This window comes from Diplotaxodon limnothrissa, linkage group LG12, assembly GCF_057381915.1.
Source record: "Diplotaxodon limnothrissa isolate DT_005_m linkage group LG12, D_limnothrissa_male_GT1.1, whole genome shotgun sequence".
NCBI lineage: Eukaryota > Metazoa > Chordata > Actinopteri > Cichliformes > Cichlidae > Diplotaxodon > Diplotaxodon limnothrissa.
The window spans coordinates 6,383,163-6,399,251 of record NC_140607.1 but is presented as its reverse complement, the minus strand read 5'-3'; the positions used below and the strand labels follow the sequence as shown (position 1 = coordinate 6,399,251).

At 39.6% G+C, this 16,089-nt stretch overlaps 2 protein-coding genes across 2 annotated transcripts in view; both read right to left on the bottom strand.

Annotated features, from left to right (window-relative positions):
- The window catches only part of tet3 (tet methylcytosine dioxygenase 3), a 43,883-nt gene extending 38,883 nt beyond the window's left edge, over positions 1-5,000 (bottom strand). Inside the window, exon 1 of the mRNA XM_085367062.1 lies at positions 4,626-5,000. Coding sequence (XP_085223188.1) covers positions 4,626-5,000 — 375 coding nt within the window. The remainder of the gene's footprint in view (positions 1-4,625) is intronic.
- Positions 5,001-9,652: 4,652 nt separating this feature from the next.
- ap3m2 (adaptor related protein complex 3 subunit mu 2) lies at positions 9,653-16,089 on the bottom strand. The gene is made up of 9 exons (XM_085367851.1): positions 16,029-16,089; positions 15,047-15,331; positions 14,780-14,951; positions 14,429-14,566; positions 13,926-14,011; positions 12,040-12,173; positions 11,516-11,723; positions 11,214-11,358; positions 9,653-10,583 (listed from the first exon to the last, which is right to left on the bottom strand). The coding sequence occupies exons 2-9, from the start codon at positions 15,317-15,319 to the stop codon at positions 10,483-10,485; spliced, it is 1,257 nt and encodes a 418-aa protein (XP_085223977.1). The 5' UTR covers positions 15,320-15,331; positions 16,029-16,089; the 3' UTR covers positions 9,653-10,482.

Here is a 16,089-nt window from a genome sequence, read left to right as displayed (position 1 = left end):
AGAGGGAAAGTCACAGTTTTACAATGCAGTGACTAGGAAAGAAATATGCAAATGATTACACCACAACATCAAGATTTTTGTGGCTTTTAATGATTTCTAAACTGTTCATTTTCCAGGGTGGAAAATGTCCAGCATACATTTTTAATGATTTAAAGAAAGACAAGAATTTATTGATTTTATTTATTTACTCTATCTTGAATTTTGTGGGTGCACAAAAGTATTTTTTGAACTACACTACTGGCTAAAGACATGGATCAGTGAACCTGTCACTTTGCCAAGGTCTGAAAGAAGACCCAAACTGTCACTCTGACAGGAAACTAGTAAGGATGTTTATCAACAACCCAGGAAACATTAATCAAGGCACAAGCCTGCCATTAACTCAAGACTGTTCATAGTGAAGCGAGTTTTACATTCATCATGGACTGAGAGGAAGCTGACCAAGAAAGAAGGCAATGCTCCAAAATCTACATCTTCAAGGCTTAACTAAAATTTGCAGGTGTCCACATTGCCCATGTGGACACCTGCAAATTTGCCAAACGCCAAACGCCTTCTGGAGAAAGGTTTTAGGGTCAGATGAGGCAAAGATCATAATGACAACACTAATGTTTAGAGGAGTAAAAGTAAAGCTTTCAAAACTAAGAACACCGTACCAACGTCAGGTATGGTGGTGGTAGCATCATGCTCAGCCGCTATTTTGCTGCCAGTGGTACTGCACAAAGTGGTTGGAATAATAAAGAAGGAGGACTATCTCCAAATACTTTGCCTCAAATGCACAGCTGGATGGTTGAAAGTTGAACATACTTGAACGTCATGGGACAATCATCCCAAACACACATTAAAACATGCTAAAATTAAGCTTGTGGAACCCCTTCCTAAAGCCCCAACCTCAACACAACTGAAAAATTTGTGTTTTGTTCTAAAAAGTTAAGTCTGTGCAAGGAAACCAAACAATTTAAAGGAACCCTAGCAGTTCTTCAAGGAAAAGAGGTCAAATATACAGCCAGAATTATGCCAGAAACATTAAATTTATATATTTACCCATATGGAAAAGATATATATAAATCTTATAAAGTTTTTATCTGTCTTGTATGAAACTTGTATGAAAAGCATACAAGAGTGAAAACAGATATAAGATCCCTTGAAAAATTTTATAATGAAACTTGTATGTTTTCTATACTTACTAAAAAAATATATGAAAGTAATGAGAAAGTGGCCACTTTCATGAGTAAATCATATATGTTTTTACTATTTCTTTTCCATATGGGTAAGCTTGTATGTCCTGTGTGGATTAGAAAAAATCCCAAATAAATCCAAACTTGTGTGCCCAATTTTTATTATTTAAGGTCAGTAAAGATGTGTGCTGTATAATGATTCCACCCTGGAGAAAGAACAGTTGAAAGAAATCATTAAAAAAAAATACCAAGACATTAGTTACCATGATGAGTGCATGCAAAGTGTATGTATGCAAAATCATGACCACAACTGTATGTGCAACTGTAGTGGAGCAGCATGGAGGTGGTGCTCCAGTAAGCAGAAAAACTGTCTGAAGTCTGAGCTTTTAGCTGCCAGGGATTACGTTTACACAGACTGATCTCACTACTTGAACTTGTATTAACAGGTTTCAAATAGTGATGTTTAATTCAACATTGAAACAGTACTTATATGACCTAATAAGTGCGCACTAAAAACTTAACAATCCATCCACTGGCTGCTGAAATCCATCAGTCTGGACCAAAATGGACTGACCAAAGCACAGATCAATATATGCATGTTTTCAGTCACTAGTGTGGCTCAGAAAATACAGGCAGAGTAAATTAGTGAACAATAAGTGTGAGAGAATTTAGAGAAATGGCACATATAGACTTCTATTGCCCTAAAAGACAAATAGATAAACTTCTCAACCAAAGTTAATTCTCTGTCAGTTTAACATACATGGTAAAGTTCATTGTTAGCAAGGATGTGGATGGTATGAGACACTTTTGTAGTATGACTTTTCCACAGTGCACAGTAACAGGAGGTCAGCTAAATTAAATTGTGCACCCTATGTAATATTTTCTAGTAGAATGCATAAGGATCTCAGCTAAGCTTTAGCTCAGCTGTTCTGCTGGAATTGTGGGATGATCATGACTTTGTTGTCTGCCTGTAGTAAGATCGTATCTGACCATGATGCTATGCTCAGATATAAAGTTTAAAAAGTTTCCCGTCATATCTTTGTCTCAAAGGCATGCACTTTTTTCTCCAAACAGTGGCATCATAAAACACTGAGTCATTTGTCTGTTTTCATGCTCAGCTGCTGTGTTGCATGGTTTTTGTTCATGGGTTGTTGCTGCTACTTCAGAAGCCATTTAACAGACAAGACAGGACAGGCCAGAAGAGTGCTGATAGTAACCATTATTTTGTGTTTGTGGCTAAGCAAACATCATACCTTTTCCTCTAGATTTTGATTGTCAGTTTAAACTCCTAGACAAACTGTCTGCGGTGTGTTATTTACATTACTTTTATATTGACACATATAAGAGACTGATAGAATAGTATGAGCCAAAACAACAGCAAAAATCCCATCACAGACAGTTTTGTATGCGCAAATGGAAGCATGTCAAGCAGATTACAGTCTATAGGAACCTGGTTATTATCAGTGGGGTGCTATCATTCCAAAACTGTTGCTTGTGCAATATATGATAATTTTTAATTCTATTATTTTAGTGTGCAAATTCTTCTCTCTCATAATGATCTTAAAGCATATGAAAACAAATCCAATTGTCTTTCTAGGCATATTTGTTGGGAAAAATTCCAAAAATTCAAGGTGCTTGTTTTGACGCAGTGTGTTTTCCTTCCTTGGTCATGCTTTTGCAGCCTGCTTCTCCCCCTCCAATACTGCTGACCATTTACTGCATCTTCCCGTCCTCCTCTTACTTGACTTTACGGCCCATCCCCCTGGGTTAAGATGCTGGTGCATGTAAAAACACACATAGTCCCACGCGCGCACTTCCATTAACACACACAAGTGAGCACTTTTAAAACCCTGCACTCTGTCTCTCTCTTTCTTTACACACACATGCACCCCCACGCACACACAAATAGAAAAAACGACCCAAGGTTAACCCCCACCCTCATTTGAAAACCTCAAGAGGTCAAAGGACAAAGCACAGGCAACTGCCGGAATCTTGGGTAACCGTCACAGTTAGTCCACTCGGTCTGCTCAACTGTCTTGTTGACTTTTTCACTGCCTTATCTTACTGAGAATATTCATGTAAACTGCAACACTTGCAAAACCTTGATGGTTTCAACATTACCCATCAGTATCACACACAACATATATACACTCCCACTGTGGAACTACATTTAAAGTAGATAAAGATCTATCTACTTTTCTGACTACTCAAAACAGAGTGAACAATTTAGTTCCAATAGAATAGTTTCCAGTGGGGCTGTTGTCCAGGAGTTGTTCTTTTTACTTCTAAAATTAACAATATATATATAATTTGTCCAAATTTTTGCAAATAAATGCTTTGGAATTTTTTCTACCAAGCAGTTTGTTTTGTTTGTTACAATACAGAGCATTGCATCACTTTATAAAATGTAGTACATCGAGATATCTGGGCCATTTGAGGTTGATTTGCACATTGTGACTCACATTGTGAGGAATTTTTCCTCTAAAGTAACTAATTTAACATGAACTCTCCATATATGACGCATGCAACTGTCCGTCCCTTTATAGTCCAGCAAAAGTTCCTTCTATCCATCTGAACGAACATCACTAAGAAGACATTTGTGATCATGTAATGATCTGTAATAAATGCTCGCTCTTTCGTGCTTCTCTGGCTAAAAAGCAGAACAAGTTTGCAATCTAATGATGTTGGTGTATTTTAGGCAGACAATCAGCAAACACTCTCAGGCAAACAAAAGAAAAACAGTTTTTGTGCTTTACTTGATGTCCTATGAACGAACGTTCCCATGAAATGCACTGAAATGGATGGATGTTAATCGATATGATAATATTTGTATGATAATTTGCCCATAATTTTACTGTTGTGGTCAGGTTTTTTCAGCCTGCCTTTAGGAAGAAAAAAAAAACATTTTACACAAAGCACGTTGATACTTCTGGTATTCTAAATCTACAGTATAAGCAGTATTACGATAACTCAAGTTAAGAGACAAGATGTTTTCACTCCCAACTTGTCATATACTGATGCTTGATTAGGAATCCTTTTTCCTTACTATTTACTCCTGTAAAATCTTTTATTTACATGCTGGGTAAGGCTTCAGAATGCAGTTTTGAAAGATGATGGTGAATAACAACGGTCATTCATCTAATTGCATCATCAAATGACTTCCAACCAGAAGGCAGGAAGTCAAATTCTGCCCTGACTTGGCTCTTTCTGTCAGTTAGGTTAAGTTAGGTTAAGAAAAAAACTCTTGGTTTGGGTTTAAACATTCCTTCCCATCAACACATTTACCATCCTTCCATTTCTTTAGTTACCTACAACAGTAATGACACTGGCTTTCAGCTACCTTTTCAGACAGTCCTTGCACACTAAGCTAATCCTATAGGTCCTGACCAAGCATCAGAATTTGATGGGTTGGAAGTGCTAACGGTTTGTATGAGATTGCAAGCGTTTCAGTACCTCAACCACTTCCCACTCGTCCCGCCTCTTCTTCAGCTGTTCACATTTGCGCAGCTTGCAAATCTGTTTGCCCGTCTTACGGTTCAAACAGTTTGCGCAGGTACCGCAATTCTCTTTGCGGAGACAAGGAGTGCAGGCTCCACATTTCTTTCTTCTTTTCTTCTGGAGGTCAAGCGTGGCTTCCAGCGAGGCGTCCAATGGAGACAGAGAGAAGAGCCCTGCTTCCTGGTGCTCAGCTTCGATATATTTGCTCAATGGGGATGTTGTTTCTATGCATTTCCTTTGCAACTGAAGAGACTGAGCCTCCCCCATGTCCGCGGGGAACTCGTAAACATTCTCAGGTGCCAGACTCGTTCCTCCCTTCGGCCTGGGCATAATGAATGTCCTGCTTTATTTGTTCAGTTCTATTATTTAAAAAGACTGAAAACAGTCGACATACATGCAGTTAAGTTTAAAAAGTAGAGTTTAAAAGCAACATCTGCTAAAATCTCAATATGGCATAATCATCTGGCTGCTCTTAAAAACAGATTGGGAGATGGATAACTTGTCTTGGATTAGTCTTTGAAGATAACTTAACTTGGATGTTAAACCAGCTGCTGCTACACAAGTTAGATTGATGCTCATTTTGTCTACAGGTAAGATGGCATTATCAATGTAATGCTTGTGCTGCTGGTCACAGGAATGGCCCTGGAGAATCTGTGTGGTAACTTCCAGTCTGGAGTCCATCTATCCCAGCTTCCCTGTGGTATGGCCGGCAGCCCGCTCATGGCTTTGTGTACGGAAGCCAGGCTCTGTCTAAGTGTGCAGAGACAACAAAGGCAAAGAGGGAGAGGACAAAACATTTAAAATCAACATCAAAACACAAAAAGAAGTTATTTGTCATTGCGAGGTTTAAAGCGTGGGGCCCAAAAGTCTCAATGTGTTATTGCCTACTCTTACACATTTATTTATATACAACTGGCGGCTTCACATTAAATGCCCAACATTAGAGTTCAGCCTGACTGCTGTCTGGATATCGTCTGGTTTCTGAACACAGCTGTCGGTGCTGTGCATCCAGTTGGCTCATAGCCATACAAGCCTACGTGAGCAGTTTGAGAAGATACTGTGTTATAATGGCAGGCCCCACATGGACAGGGGGGCTTATGTCTCCCTGAATGAAAGGAGGGGGGTGATAAGTTGAAGCCAGGGACAGTCTTCTTTGTCTTGTAGTCGCATGCTCCAGTCAACCATCAGTAAAGTGAATTGTGCTGAGAAAACCCACAGTTTCTTTGCTACTGCCTGGTTTCACAGCCTGCTCACAAGGTGCTTTTAGCACATATCAAAGGCAACCTAAACCACTTTACCTCCAATGAACATGCTGTTTATTGTAACTTTTAGATGATCTCTAATATATACAAGTGCCTTCAAGGGTGGGGAAATTTAAAAAGAGGTCACAATGGTTTTCTGGGGAGATATAAAGTGACAACCTCTGAGACTGAGAAGTAAAGTGGAGATGCTAAAAAACTGCAGTTCATCTAATGGCCACTTGAGACCATTAGATGAACTGCCTCAAAAGCAAGTCATTCCCCATAGACTCCATGCTAAAAAGCAACCTTCGGAGCTTTAAAAAGGAGCTTTTATACAACCTGATACAACAAACATTTGTTTGCCTCTTATGGACAGTTCCCCCTTTAATAAATAATCTATAGTAACGCTGTTATTTTATAACTGGACAATCGTCCATCTGGATACTTGGATTAGGGGCATGACCTCCTCTAATTGGAGGTTCACTGAACTGTGGCATTCCAGGATCCTGTGCTGTTTGTGCCTTTTGGAACATTTTAATCCACTTATTTGAGAAATAATATTACTGGCTGTGTAGCAGTCCTACAAACGGTTCACAAAGGTGGTGTTTCCCTTGTGGTAAGTGAAATTCTGTTATTTTATTAGTCTGTTACTAAGCACCTATAAGTAAACATGTGAGTCTGTCCATTGCACCAGTACAGTTAATGAGCAGAGCTTGCTAACCGAACTAGCTAGCATTAGCTGATGACTAAATACTGCCCCTCATCCAAGTATGGCCAAAAACTAACATCAATTTGCAAAATGTGGAGTTTATGGAAGACAAACAAACTACTTACAACCTGTAAATCTAGGTCTATGAGGCATTTATAGTACCCTTATATTTGAAGTTTTGCTAGTTGGCAGCTTTGTTTCCTAGCTAACCTTAACTAGATAGCACCCTTAAGCTACCAAACAGATTTATTCCAGTAAAAATTTTAGCAATTACTCATATAACATTTGGTGTAAAGACAAACCTATAGATGTCCTCTGCAGCAAGGCAGCGTAGAGTTAACATTAAAGTAAGCTGGAATGACAGCTAATGTCATTACAGTGGCACTACTTTTTAAGGACACAATAGCAGTCGCTCACGTAGCTGTCAGTTAGCTGATAAGCAACAGCTGGAAGTTGATAAGCGGTGACAATGTTGCAGAAGAGTTTTATTGAAGTGCCATTATCTGTGTAAACATGCAACAGTGTAAATAAACTCTGACTCATAGCTAGGATATTAAACTACAAACACTGCGCTGCACAGCCGCAGCACGCGCTCCAGCAACTACTCAAGAAGCACGTGGTTAATCAGCAGTTGTGTCGTCTCTTTAATGTGCTGCGGCCAGTGTCAAGTCTGCATGAGCACCCCTCCCCACCCAGACTGCTGTTATTACTGTTACTGTCCACGTGCTTACCGACAGGGACCACTGCAGGGCGCCCGGCCGCCCAACACCGATCAAAGCAATCAGATAAACACTTAACAGCCATCCTTAGATTTACATTACGATAATGCCCATTATCTGGCCTTCAATACACAAAGACCAGATTGGGCTGTAAGCGAGGGCACGCGGTTAATTGCCCCGGGTGCCAAAAACGGCACGTTAGCCGAGCTTCAATACACATTTTTGATTTATATTCATGTTTAAAACTTACCTGCTGTGGGGAATTAATGCGAAGCTGCACATTTATTTTTAATTTATTATTATTTTTTTTTTTTGGAAAGCGTTATATTGGTATATAACATATAACGTGTGCTGCTCAGAATTTTTCGTTTCTCGGTTGTTAAAACAAACAAACAAAATCGCTGCTGTGAGGGAAAAAAACATCCACATTATTATAATGGCGAGCGATAACTTACCACTAAGTGCCGCGATATTCCTCTGTCGCGACAGCCTTTAAAGTGTTTGAAAATGGACATAAAGTTAAGCGAACGAAAAAAATAAAAATGTGAATATTCGAAATGATAAAAAAAAGAAAAGGAAAAAAAAGGTTTAGAAAGAAGTTTAGAAATGTGCTAAAAAAAGCGATGCACGAAGGAGAAGAGTGAGGACAAAGTTGGACCCAAATGACATAACTGACTTTAAACGGCTCAGTCTGGTCGATGGGGGGGGAGGGGGGGAGGAAAAGGTAGTAGATTGTCTTTTGGAGGGGTTAAAGTAAATTATGGACTGGAGTCCAGCCAGATGGAGCAAAGACACAGGGCTGATGTCACACATCTGGAAGTGGAAGTTACCATAAGATAATCCAATGAGTCTTACCTTTAAAAATGATGTTTTATATAAGATCTTGAGAAGCAGTTAGTGTGTTTCAAACCAGATGTTTTGACATCATGAAAAAACCCAACAACACTTTAATCCCATTTAGAAAAAAAACAGGACTTATTATTACTTATCAGTAATTTCTGATCAACAAAACATTGCCATCTTATCTAACAAATTGGCACTCCTATCTTTGCTTAAATGGAAATGTGTTTTTAAATATTTACATATTTTAGAAACCTACATCCACAACTCACCTACAGCTGAGCACGTCTGATAGTTACGCTGGGTGTATTGTGCAACATTTAATGTTGGTTAACTTCAAAACTGGACGCATTTTCTGTATATGCAGTCAAGAGAATCTTTCATTTATTTTTTTAATTTCACTTTGTCATAAAAAAACTGCACTCCAAGACTGCAATCCTTCACCAAAAAAACTTGATATTCTCTACAAACAATGGATTTTATTTAATCCATTGTTTGTAGGGATCCAGAAGGATGTGTGAATCTGTATTAGCTTGTGACATTAAGCCAGTGTCTTCTAATTTCTCTTAATTTACTTTGAAGATATGATGCCAAATGTTATTTTCTTGTTCTATACAAGTGAAGCCACTGAATACAGAAACTGGCATCTGTTTTTGGCTGCCAATCATCCTGGGCTAAGCCCCTCCTCTGTGAACAATTTCATATAGGGTTGCTCATAATAGCTCCAGTAATCGCACACGTACAAGCAAAGAGACAACCTTAAACCAATTGCTTCATTGATGGATGTAATCATAACTTCAAAGGACAGTTTGACTCTTGTAACACAATATCATATGTGGAAAACACCACATTATCACATTGAGTAATCAGTGTTATTGCTCGGTTATAACACATCAAATTCTTTATTTTTTTTTTCACTGTTTTTACACTCCATTGGAGGCTGTGTAAGAAACACAAACATTTTGCTGTAATCACAAAGCATTTCTTCTGAGGTACCGCGCTGTTATATCTTAACACACTTTTGTTTTCGTTCTACTCTTAGCTGATAACACCAAACTGTATCTGTAGCAACCATGACTCTCCAAGCCAGCTTTATGAGACCACAATGTGATGGTGGGCTGATTCCAGCCGAGACCCTGAGGCACAGATGCATCACTTTATTACACTCTTATTGATTCATCCAGCTCACCAGTTTCCATGGCGACAATCATAATCTTATGTTTATACAATGTATGCAAAGACAAACTTAAAACAAAAATGCACATCATACTATAAAGGCTGAGATAACCTTTATGGAGCATTTGGACCATAGGGTTAAGCACCAAACTGTCAGGATCAACCTTATTTTCCAAGAAATTTAATGACAACATTCTGTAATTAATCACAATTACAGCTGAATAAAAAGAGGTGAAGATGCGTGGCTTTCTGGTAATAAATAGCTAAAAAAAAAAAAAAAAAAGTCACTGTATCATTCTTATTTGCAAACAAACAAACAAACAAAAAACTTCAAAGATTGAGGACCGTTTCAGAGACACGTCTAATACATCAGCATGCTGACTCCAGTGTTGCAGACAATATCATCAAACTGCAGCAAAGAAGAAACAAAGAACAGAATAAACAGAAAAAAGAAGGCCCAGGGTGCTGGGAAAAAAAAGAAAACCTGGACAGCAGGATAAGAAGTATAGTGTGGATTTTCACTGGCAGTAACAACTCTTTGGAGCTCAAACAGTTATTGTAGGTCCGTGCCATTTCATTTGAATTTAACTGCTTAAATGTGCTACAGCACTGTCAAACAATACTTTTTACCTTGCAGTGTCATCTGAACCTAGAATCGTAGATTCCTGGCATAATGTACAGGTCACTACTTCATAATTAATTCTAATTTCTTTGTGTAGAAGCTCTCTTTTAATATACTCTAGGGTCCATTTATCCAGTAATCCAGCCTTATCTAAATACATGGATTTGGTTTGTTAACACCGTCAGTGAAAATCCTGTAAACGGTGTATTATATGGACAAATCTTTATTGGGTTAGTGTGGTTTGTCTGAGTTCAGCAAGGACAGTGTTGGAAATTTTTTCGGACACTTGCTTCAAACTTGCCTGATTTAGGCAAAGTTCTACAACAGAGGTTTCATGTCTATGTGTAATAGTCCACTCAGAACTGCTACAAGGAGCCTCCAGTTTGTATTGGTAAGCCTTCATGGGTAAATGCATAAGCACAAGGAATGTACCAACTCCTCTTTCCCATCACATCACCCCTTAGTCTCATGGTGGCTCAGTCCGGTTGTCACAGAGAAGCAGTCTTTAAGTCCGGACCTGGAACTTACCAGCCTTGGTCATGTACTTGATGCCTTTGAAAGGTTTATACTTCTCACCATACATGTCCAGCCGATTCACTTTCAGTCCTGATGAAGGAGAGAAAAACATCAAGAATTTATTAGACTTATGTGTTACTGGAACAGAACAAATACCAGGGTTAACTATCTGGCTTGATGGTGGAGGGCTCTTCTAGAGATGTTTCAACTAAAACCTCTACAGAGATTTCAACAAGAGATTCCTAAAGCTCCAAAGGCTTTGTTTGCTCTGAGTTTAGTATTACCGTTACATTCTGTGTCACACTGTAAAACATATTTTCATAAATGTGTCAACCCTTGGTGAAACTTGAAAAACTAAGATGGTTGTTTTATACTTCACTGAAAATAAAATCTATTTCCTGGTGTCATGCAAGGTTTATTTATGGGTGTAGCGCCATCTAGTGGTCACCATCTCACTGTTCCCCTACAATGGGACTGTCAGGTGGTTGTCAGCTGACCAGACTGAGCCTAACTGTGTGGGGGTTGAATTAACTTTTCTGTGGTTTAAAAGGCAAAGTGGAGCTCATTTTCACTATTACAGTGAAATTGTCAATCTCATTCAATGTTCAGCTTGGTCACTAAGTGCAAGAAGAGAGAGGATCACAAATAAGAAATGAAGGAATTCTTGAAAGGCAACAGTCACATGTACATGAACATGAGGTTCAGATGGTGTGTGTGTACCTGAGATGGCCATCTGTTGGATCTTGAACTGAATATTGATGGTGGGGTTCTCATCAGGTTTGGATGCTCCAGCCTGCAGGCTCATGGTGCCCTTCAGACTGGGAAGCTTCTGTGGGTTGATCTTGCCAACATCCCATGTCAACAACTGGTTTAAAAAGAAAAAAAATGCACCAAGATGACAGAATTAAATATTTTGTCTCTTAAACATATTCAGATAATTCGGGTTTATATATTTATTCATTCTATTATTTACACTTCCCTTCATCTGTGTTTTTGTGATATAAAGATTGCTGCACAGTTACCTTTGTGACTGGGTCAAAGGTGTATGTTCCCTGGGAGGGGTTCAGGTTGGCATTGAGGACGCCCCGAGGAAGCTGGCTGCTGACTAGGACCGACTCCACGGCCTTGCCCATTGTCTGTTTGGGGCCCAGGGTCAAATCAAAACGCCCCTGGGAACTTCCCTCCCGGAAGGTGATGTTGTGTTTCACGTACACTGGGATGGCTACCAAACTGAAGGTGATAAAACAACATCAGCTATTAGACAGTGGAATCCTACTTTATGGATTAGCATTTCTGTTTATATCCTGATTAGATACATGTAATGAGTCAACTATGTGATTAAATGTTGCTACTAGCCAGTTAAACTAATTATTCATATTTTAGGACACTGACTATAGTTAATAGTTTTGTCCATCTATCACTGGCTGGGGCTGCAACACTCCTCTCTGGTGAACAGGAAAGTAAGACAGATTCCACAAACTAAAGCAGGATTCTGAACTAGAAAATGAACGGTTGTATGTTGCCTGTGTCACAGCAAAGTACTAACTTCTGAGAGCTGACGTGGTAGGAGAGCAACCGGAAGTTTCCATCGGGTGGGATGAAGGAGAGGATCCGCTCGGCTTCCCAGCGCTTGAACCGAACACATGGGTGGAAACTGACATCATCCAGCAGCCGTGGATTCTGCGAAAGAAATGCAGTGGGTCAGGAAGATTAGTGGTGAAGTTTCAAAAACATTAAAATACTTTTAATATCTTTCCATTTCTTTTTGGTATTTACCCAGTGTACCCTGTAAGAACACACAGCACTTATTCCAGCAACACTTTACACAGTTGTGATGTTACTGCATGAAACGTGGGATTTTCGTCAGCAAGTTTCACTGTAAATTTTTGTGGACGTTCAGATTAGACACACTTCAAAGGAATTTGCACTGAATATTTCAAACTGTTGGACACCATAACTGTTGGATGCAACAATTAAACCTTGTAAATAAAGTAGGCAGGAGAGTAATCTGAAACAAAAACTCAGTTAGTCTGACTTACACTGATCTTTCCTCTAGTCAAAACTGGCTGTTATAGCAGAGCTACACTATAAACAGACAGGTTGACTGTTGTTTTAAAGTCCAATAGAGGTCCAGTCATAATATCGATCAGATTGTTGCAATGAAATAATCAAATGTGCACGTCGTTGTTTTTATTAAATCCATAATGGAATGATCCTCCACATAACAAAGCCTATTTCTTTCAACATATTTCTACCATATAATCTACCTATGAAATCAGTCTTATCTGCTGCACAGTGAACTACCACATCTGGATGGTTGCCTCTCTGAGAAGCAGACCTCGAGTCAGCAGACGTCAAAGTCTCAGAGAGCGTTTCAGTTGCCCTTATGGGGCATGTTTTTTCTTGACCTCCTTAGTTTCATTTTTTTCCTGTTCTAAAGGATAACAAAAACCACATCATGATCACAAACTCTTGCTAGAGACTTCAACAAGGACCTCCAGGCAAGAGTCAGAAAGAACAAAGAGACAGGAAGAAAGAGGCAATGCAGGGGGAGAGAGAGAGAGAGAGAGAGAAGCTGATCACTTGAGCTGAAGTTTGATTACTGAAGTGTGTTTCTGTCTTGCATTGGAGAACTGCACGATTAAATTTTTGACTTTGTACTAAAAAAGGTTTTGCCCAAAATAGAGTATAACTAAAGAAATAAATATGCCATCAGAGAATGAGAAAAAAAATAAGTGCATGGTAACGATGTCAGCTTTTAGCACAAGCAATTTGCTCTTGTTAACATCACTGTCACATACATTTACTTGTCCAGACTAGTCGAGGAAACGTCACATGGCGTGGTGCAGGAAATAGCTATGACGGGCTCATGTAGGCAAATCGTCAGGCAGTGATTTTTGGAGAGCTTGATTTGCTTTGGCTTTGTGTTCTTTTGGCAGAGCACACATTTTCAGTGTTGGACAGCTGTGTTTTTACTCCCAATTGTGGGAAGCCAAAATTGTAATCAAGATTAAAATGTGATTACTTGTGCTGCCCTACTTGCATATTACAGGAAGCTTTTATCAGGAAGTTTTATCATCAAAACTGTGAAGCAAAGTGCAGATACTCTGGAAAATCAGCTCCCTGCATGCTGCGGTATAAGAGAAAATAAATACATTCTCTGGCAGCTGAGCTCCTCTCAGTACTCTGGTCCAAAATGTGCACAGTGTGGGTGTGACATATTTCGAAGTAAATGTTACTGTATGTTTGACTTTTACTGTGAATATTAATTGTAATGTACAGCACACTGATTTAAATGTTTCCAAGCTGCACCTTGGAGAACCCCCTGCTTGCTACACAGTTATGACCATTTGTAATCATCTGTTATTTGTCTGGAGAGTTCACAGGCTTAAAATATAACAATATAGAGTTTGTGAAAAAAAAGAAACTCACCATGAATGAGAGGGTGAGATCAGGCATGCCCGTCAATTTAACGCAGGCATCGATGACTCCCTGTATTTCTGCTGTGATGGTGGAGCCTATGGGGGTGGAGTTGATTAGAAACAACAATAGAAAGCAAAAAAACATGTTAGAAGAGAAGGCAAGTACAAATAATTGTGTTGTAAAGCTGACATTTTATGTATTGTATTGGCCATTTTCTTTATTTTTTGACTGATTGACTAGAAACTCCTTTCAGGTTCTTCCTGATTCACAAGGGGTCACCACAGCAGGTAGCTCTGCGTGTGTGATTTGGCAGAGATTTTACACCCATCCTGATGCAGCCCCAAAAGGAATGAACCAGAGATCTTTCACTTGTTAAGCAAATGTGCAAACTACTACACTATGGAGCTACTGCCTTTCCGATTAAATGCGGATTAATAATTACTATGTCTCCCATGCATTATAATGCAAGCAAACAGTGACATGTTTCACAACAAACAGTTGAAAAGAAATACCAGATTTATCGATGATCGCATCGATCTCCTCCACCACGTCGAAATAAGCTTCATTGTTTGTGTACTTGACCCCAGTGCGCCGCCAGGGGACTACAGACAGCTGGCCTGTAGGGAGCTGTTCACCCACATTGGTGCTGCCTGGAAGCAGAAATTAACAACAGTATAGGATCATGCACACAGAGTCAAACAGCTGCTGTAATATCCATGGCTCACACTGTCAATTGAATTCATTCAATGCTATTTAGATGAACTGTAATTGTTACTGAAAGAAGTTTCAGCTGTGTATGAACAAAGCCTTAATGTTGCCTGAAATCAGGAAGTAAAAGCAGCACAAATAAAAGACTGAAAGACCTGTGATGGTGTTGACCATGGTGCGGAGGATGGTAGGAGGCTTAATGAGCTCTTTAAGAATGTTGGACTCTGTGGCCAGAGGAAACCCGTTATCCAGCATCTCCTCCAGTAGTTCATAGACCACTACCACATTGTCCTTGATGGCCGCCTCTGTACACACTCCAAAATAGTCCTGAGAACAAAGCACACAAGCAGGATATGCACTTTTAGTTAACTACAAATAATGATAAAAGTAGACAGAAACAGACATGAGAGGGGAGGAACAACCTGAAAGGTGTCTACGACTCTGTGCAGGAACTCGATGACAAAGAGCGGCGGGACCTCACTCTGGATGACCGCCACAAAGTAGATGTGATGCCTGAGCACACTGATAAGGTAGTGATGAGGCGTGGGGATAACTGGTGGGACATTCTCTGGCTCAGTAGCTCGCTCCTGGGCCTCAAAGAAGTAGTCGCACACGGAGCGGCTGACCACACTTTTCCAGTGCTTCTCCAGGAAAATATCCCCTGAAGCGTTAATTAGGAACAAGCTGTGGATCATTGTGGCTAAAGGCTGTTGGGAGGGAAAAACAAGGGACCACCAGAGGTTTTTAAATGAGAAAATGCTAAGACCAAAACACCATGCCTTCTGTTAACATAAAGAACAGAATAAGAAGGTTGTTTAAGTGTCGCATTAAACCATCAAGTGTGACAGTGAGGTAGCAGGCGCAATGGAGAATTTTACCCGAAGACAGACCCTATTCTCACATGACACTGGGAGTACCATGCTCTGCTCTCCGGATAATACTGTCTATACACTGTGCTTAGTTTATATATGAGAACGGCTCAAGTAACAGAGTAGGTCTACTGAGCTGAGACTGAAGTTCAGGGTTTCAGAAATTAAGAAACTAACTTACGATGGCTGAGAAATGTGACTCCAGAATATAAATTATACATGCGGCAAAGCTATCAAGTTTTAACCGGATATAACTTTACAACTAAAATAATTGCAACTGCTAAACTATCAAGTTTAAGAAAAACAGGCGTGTAACTAGCTAGCTAGCTAGCTGTTTCTATTAGATTGTAGATGAAGGCCTCCATCTCTCTGTACGAGATGCTACCTCCGTCCCTCCTCCTGCTTCAGTCTTATGACAGAAAGCTCCGTCACTGGGTCCAGGGGGTTAAAATACGTTAAAATAACGATGCTTTTGTTTGACGAATAAAATTGTAAGTTGCCGCTGGAACCATTTCTAAAATTGCAAGTGACTCACCGAAGACAATTTTCTGACGTTTTCGTCTCGCCTTTCACCTTTTTTTCCTCTCAATGAAAGA

Excerpts from the sequence above, each read along its gene's own strand:
- ap3m2 (XM_085367851.1), bottom strand. The coding sequence starts at position 15,319 with ATGATCCACAGCTTGTTCCTAATTAACGCTTCAGGGGATATTTTCCTG. Across the intron at positions 14,952-15,046 it reads GAGTCGTAGACACCTTTCAG|GACTATTTTGGAGTGTGTAC; the intron begins GTTGTTCCTCCC and ends CTTTGTTCTCAG. Across the intron at positions 14,012-14,428 it reads TGCGATCATCGATAAATCTG|GCTCCACCATCACAGCAGAA; the intron begins GTATTTCTTTTC and ends CCACCCCCATAG.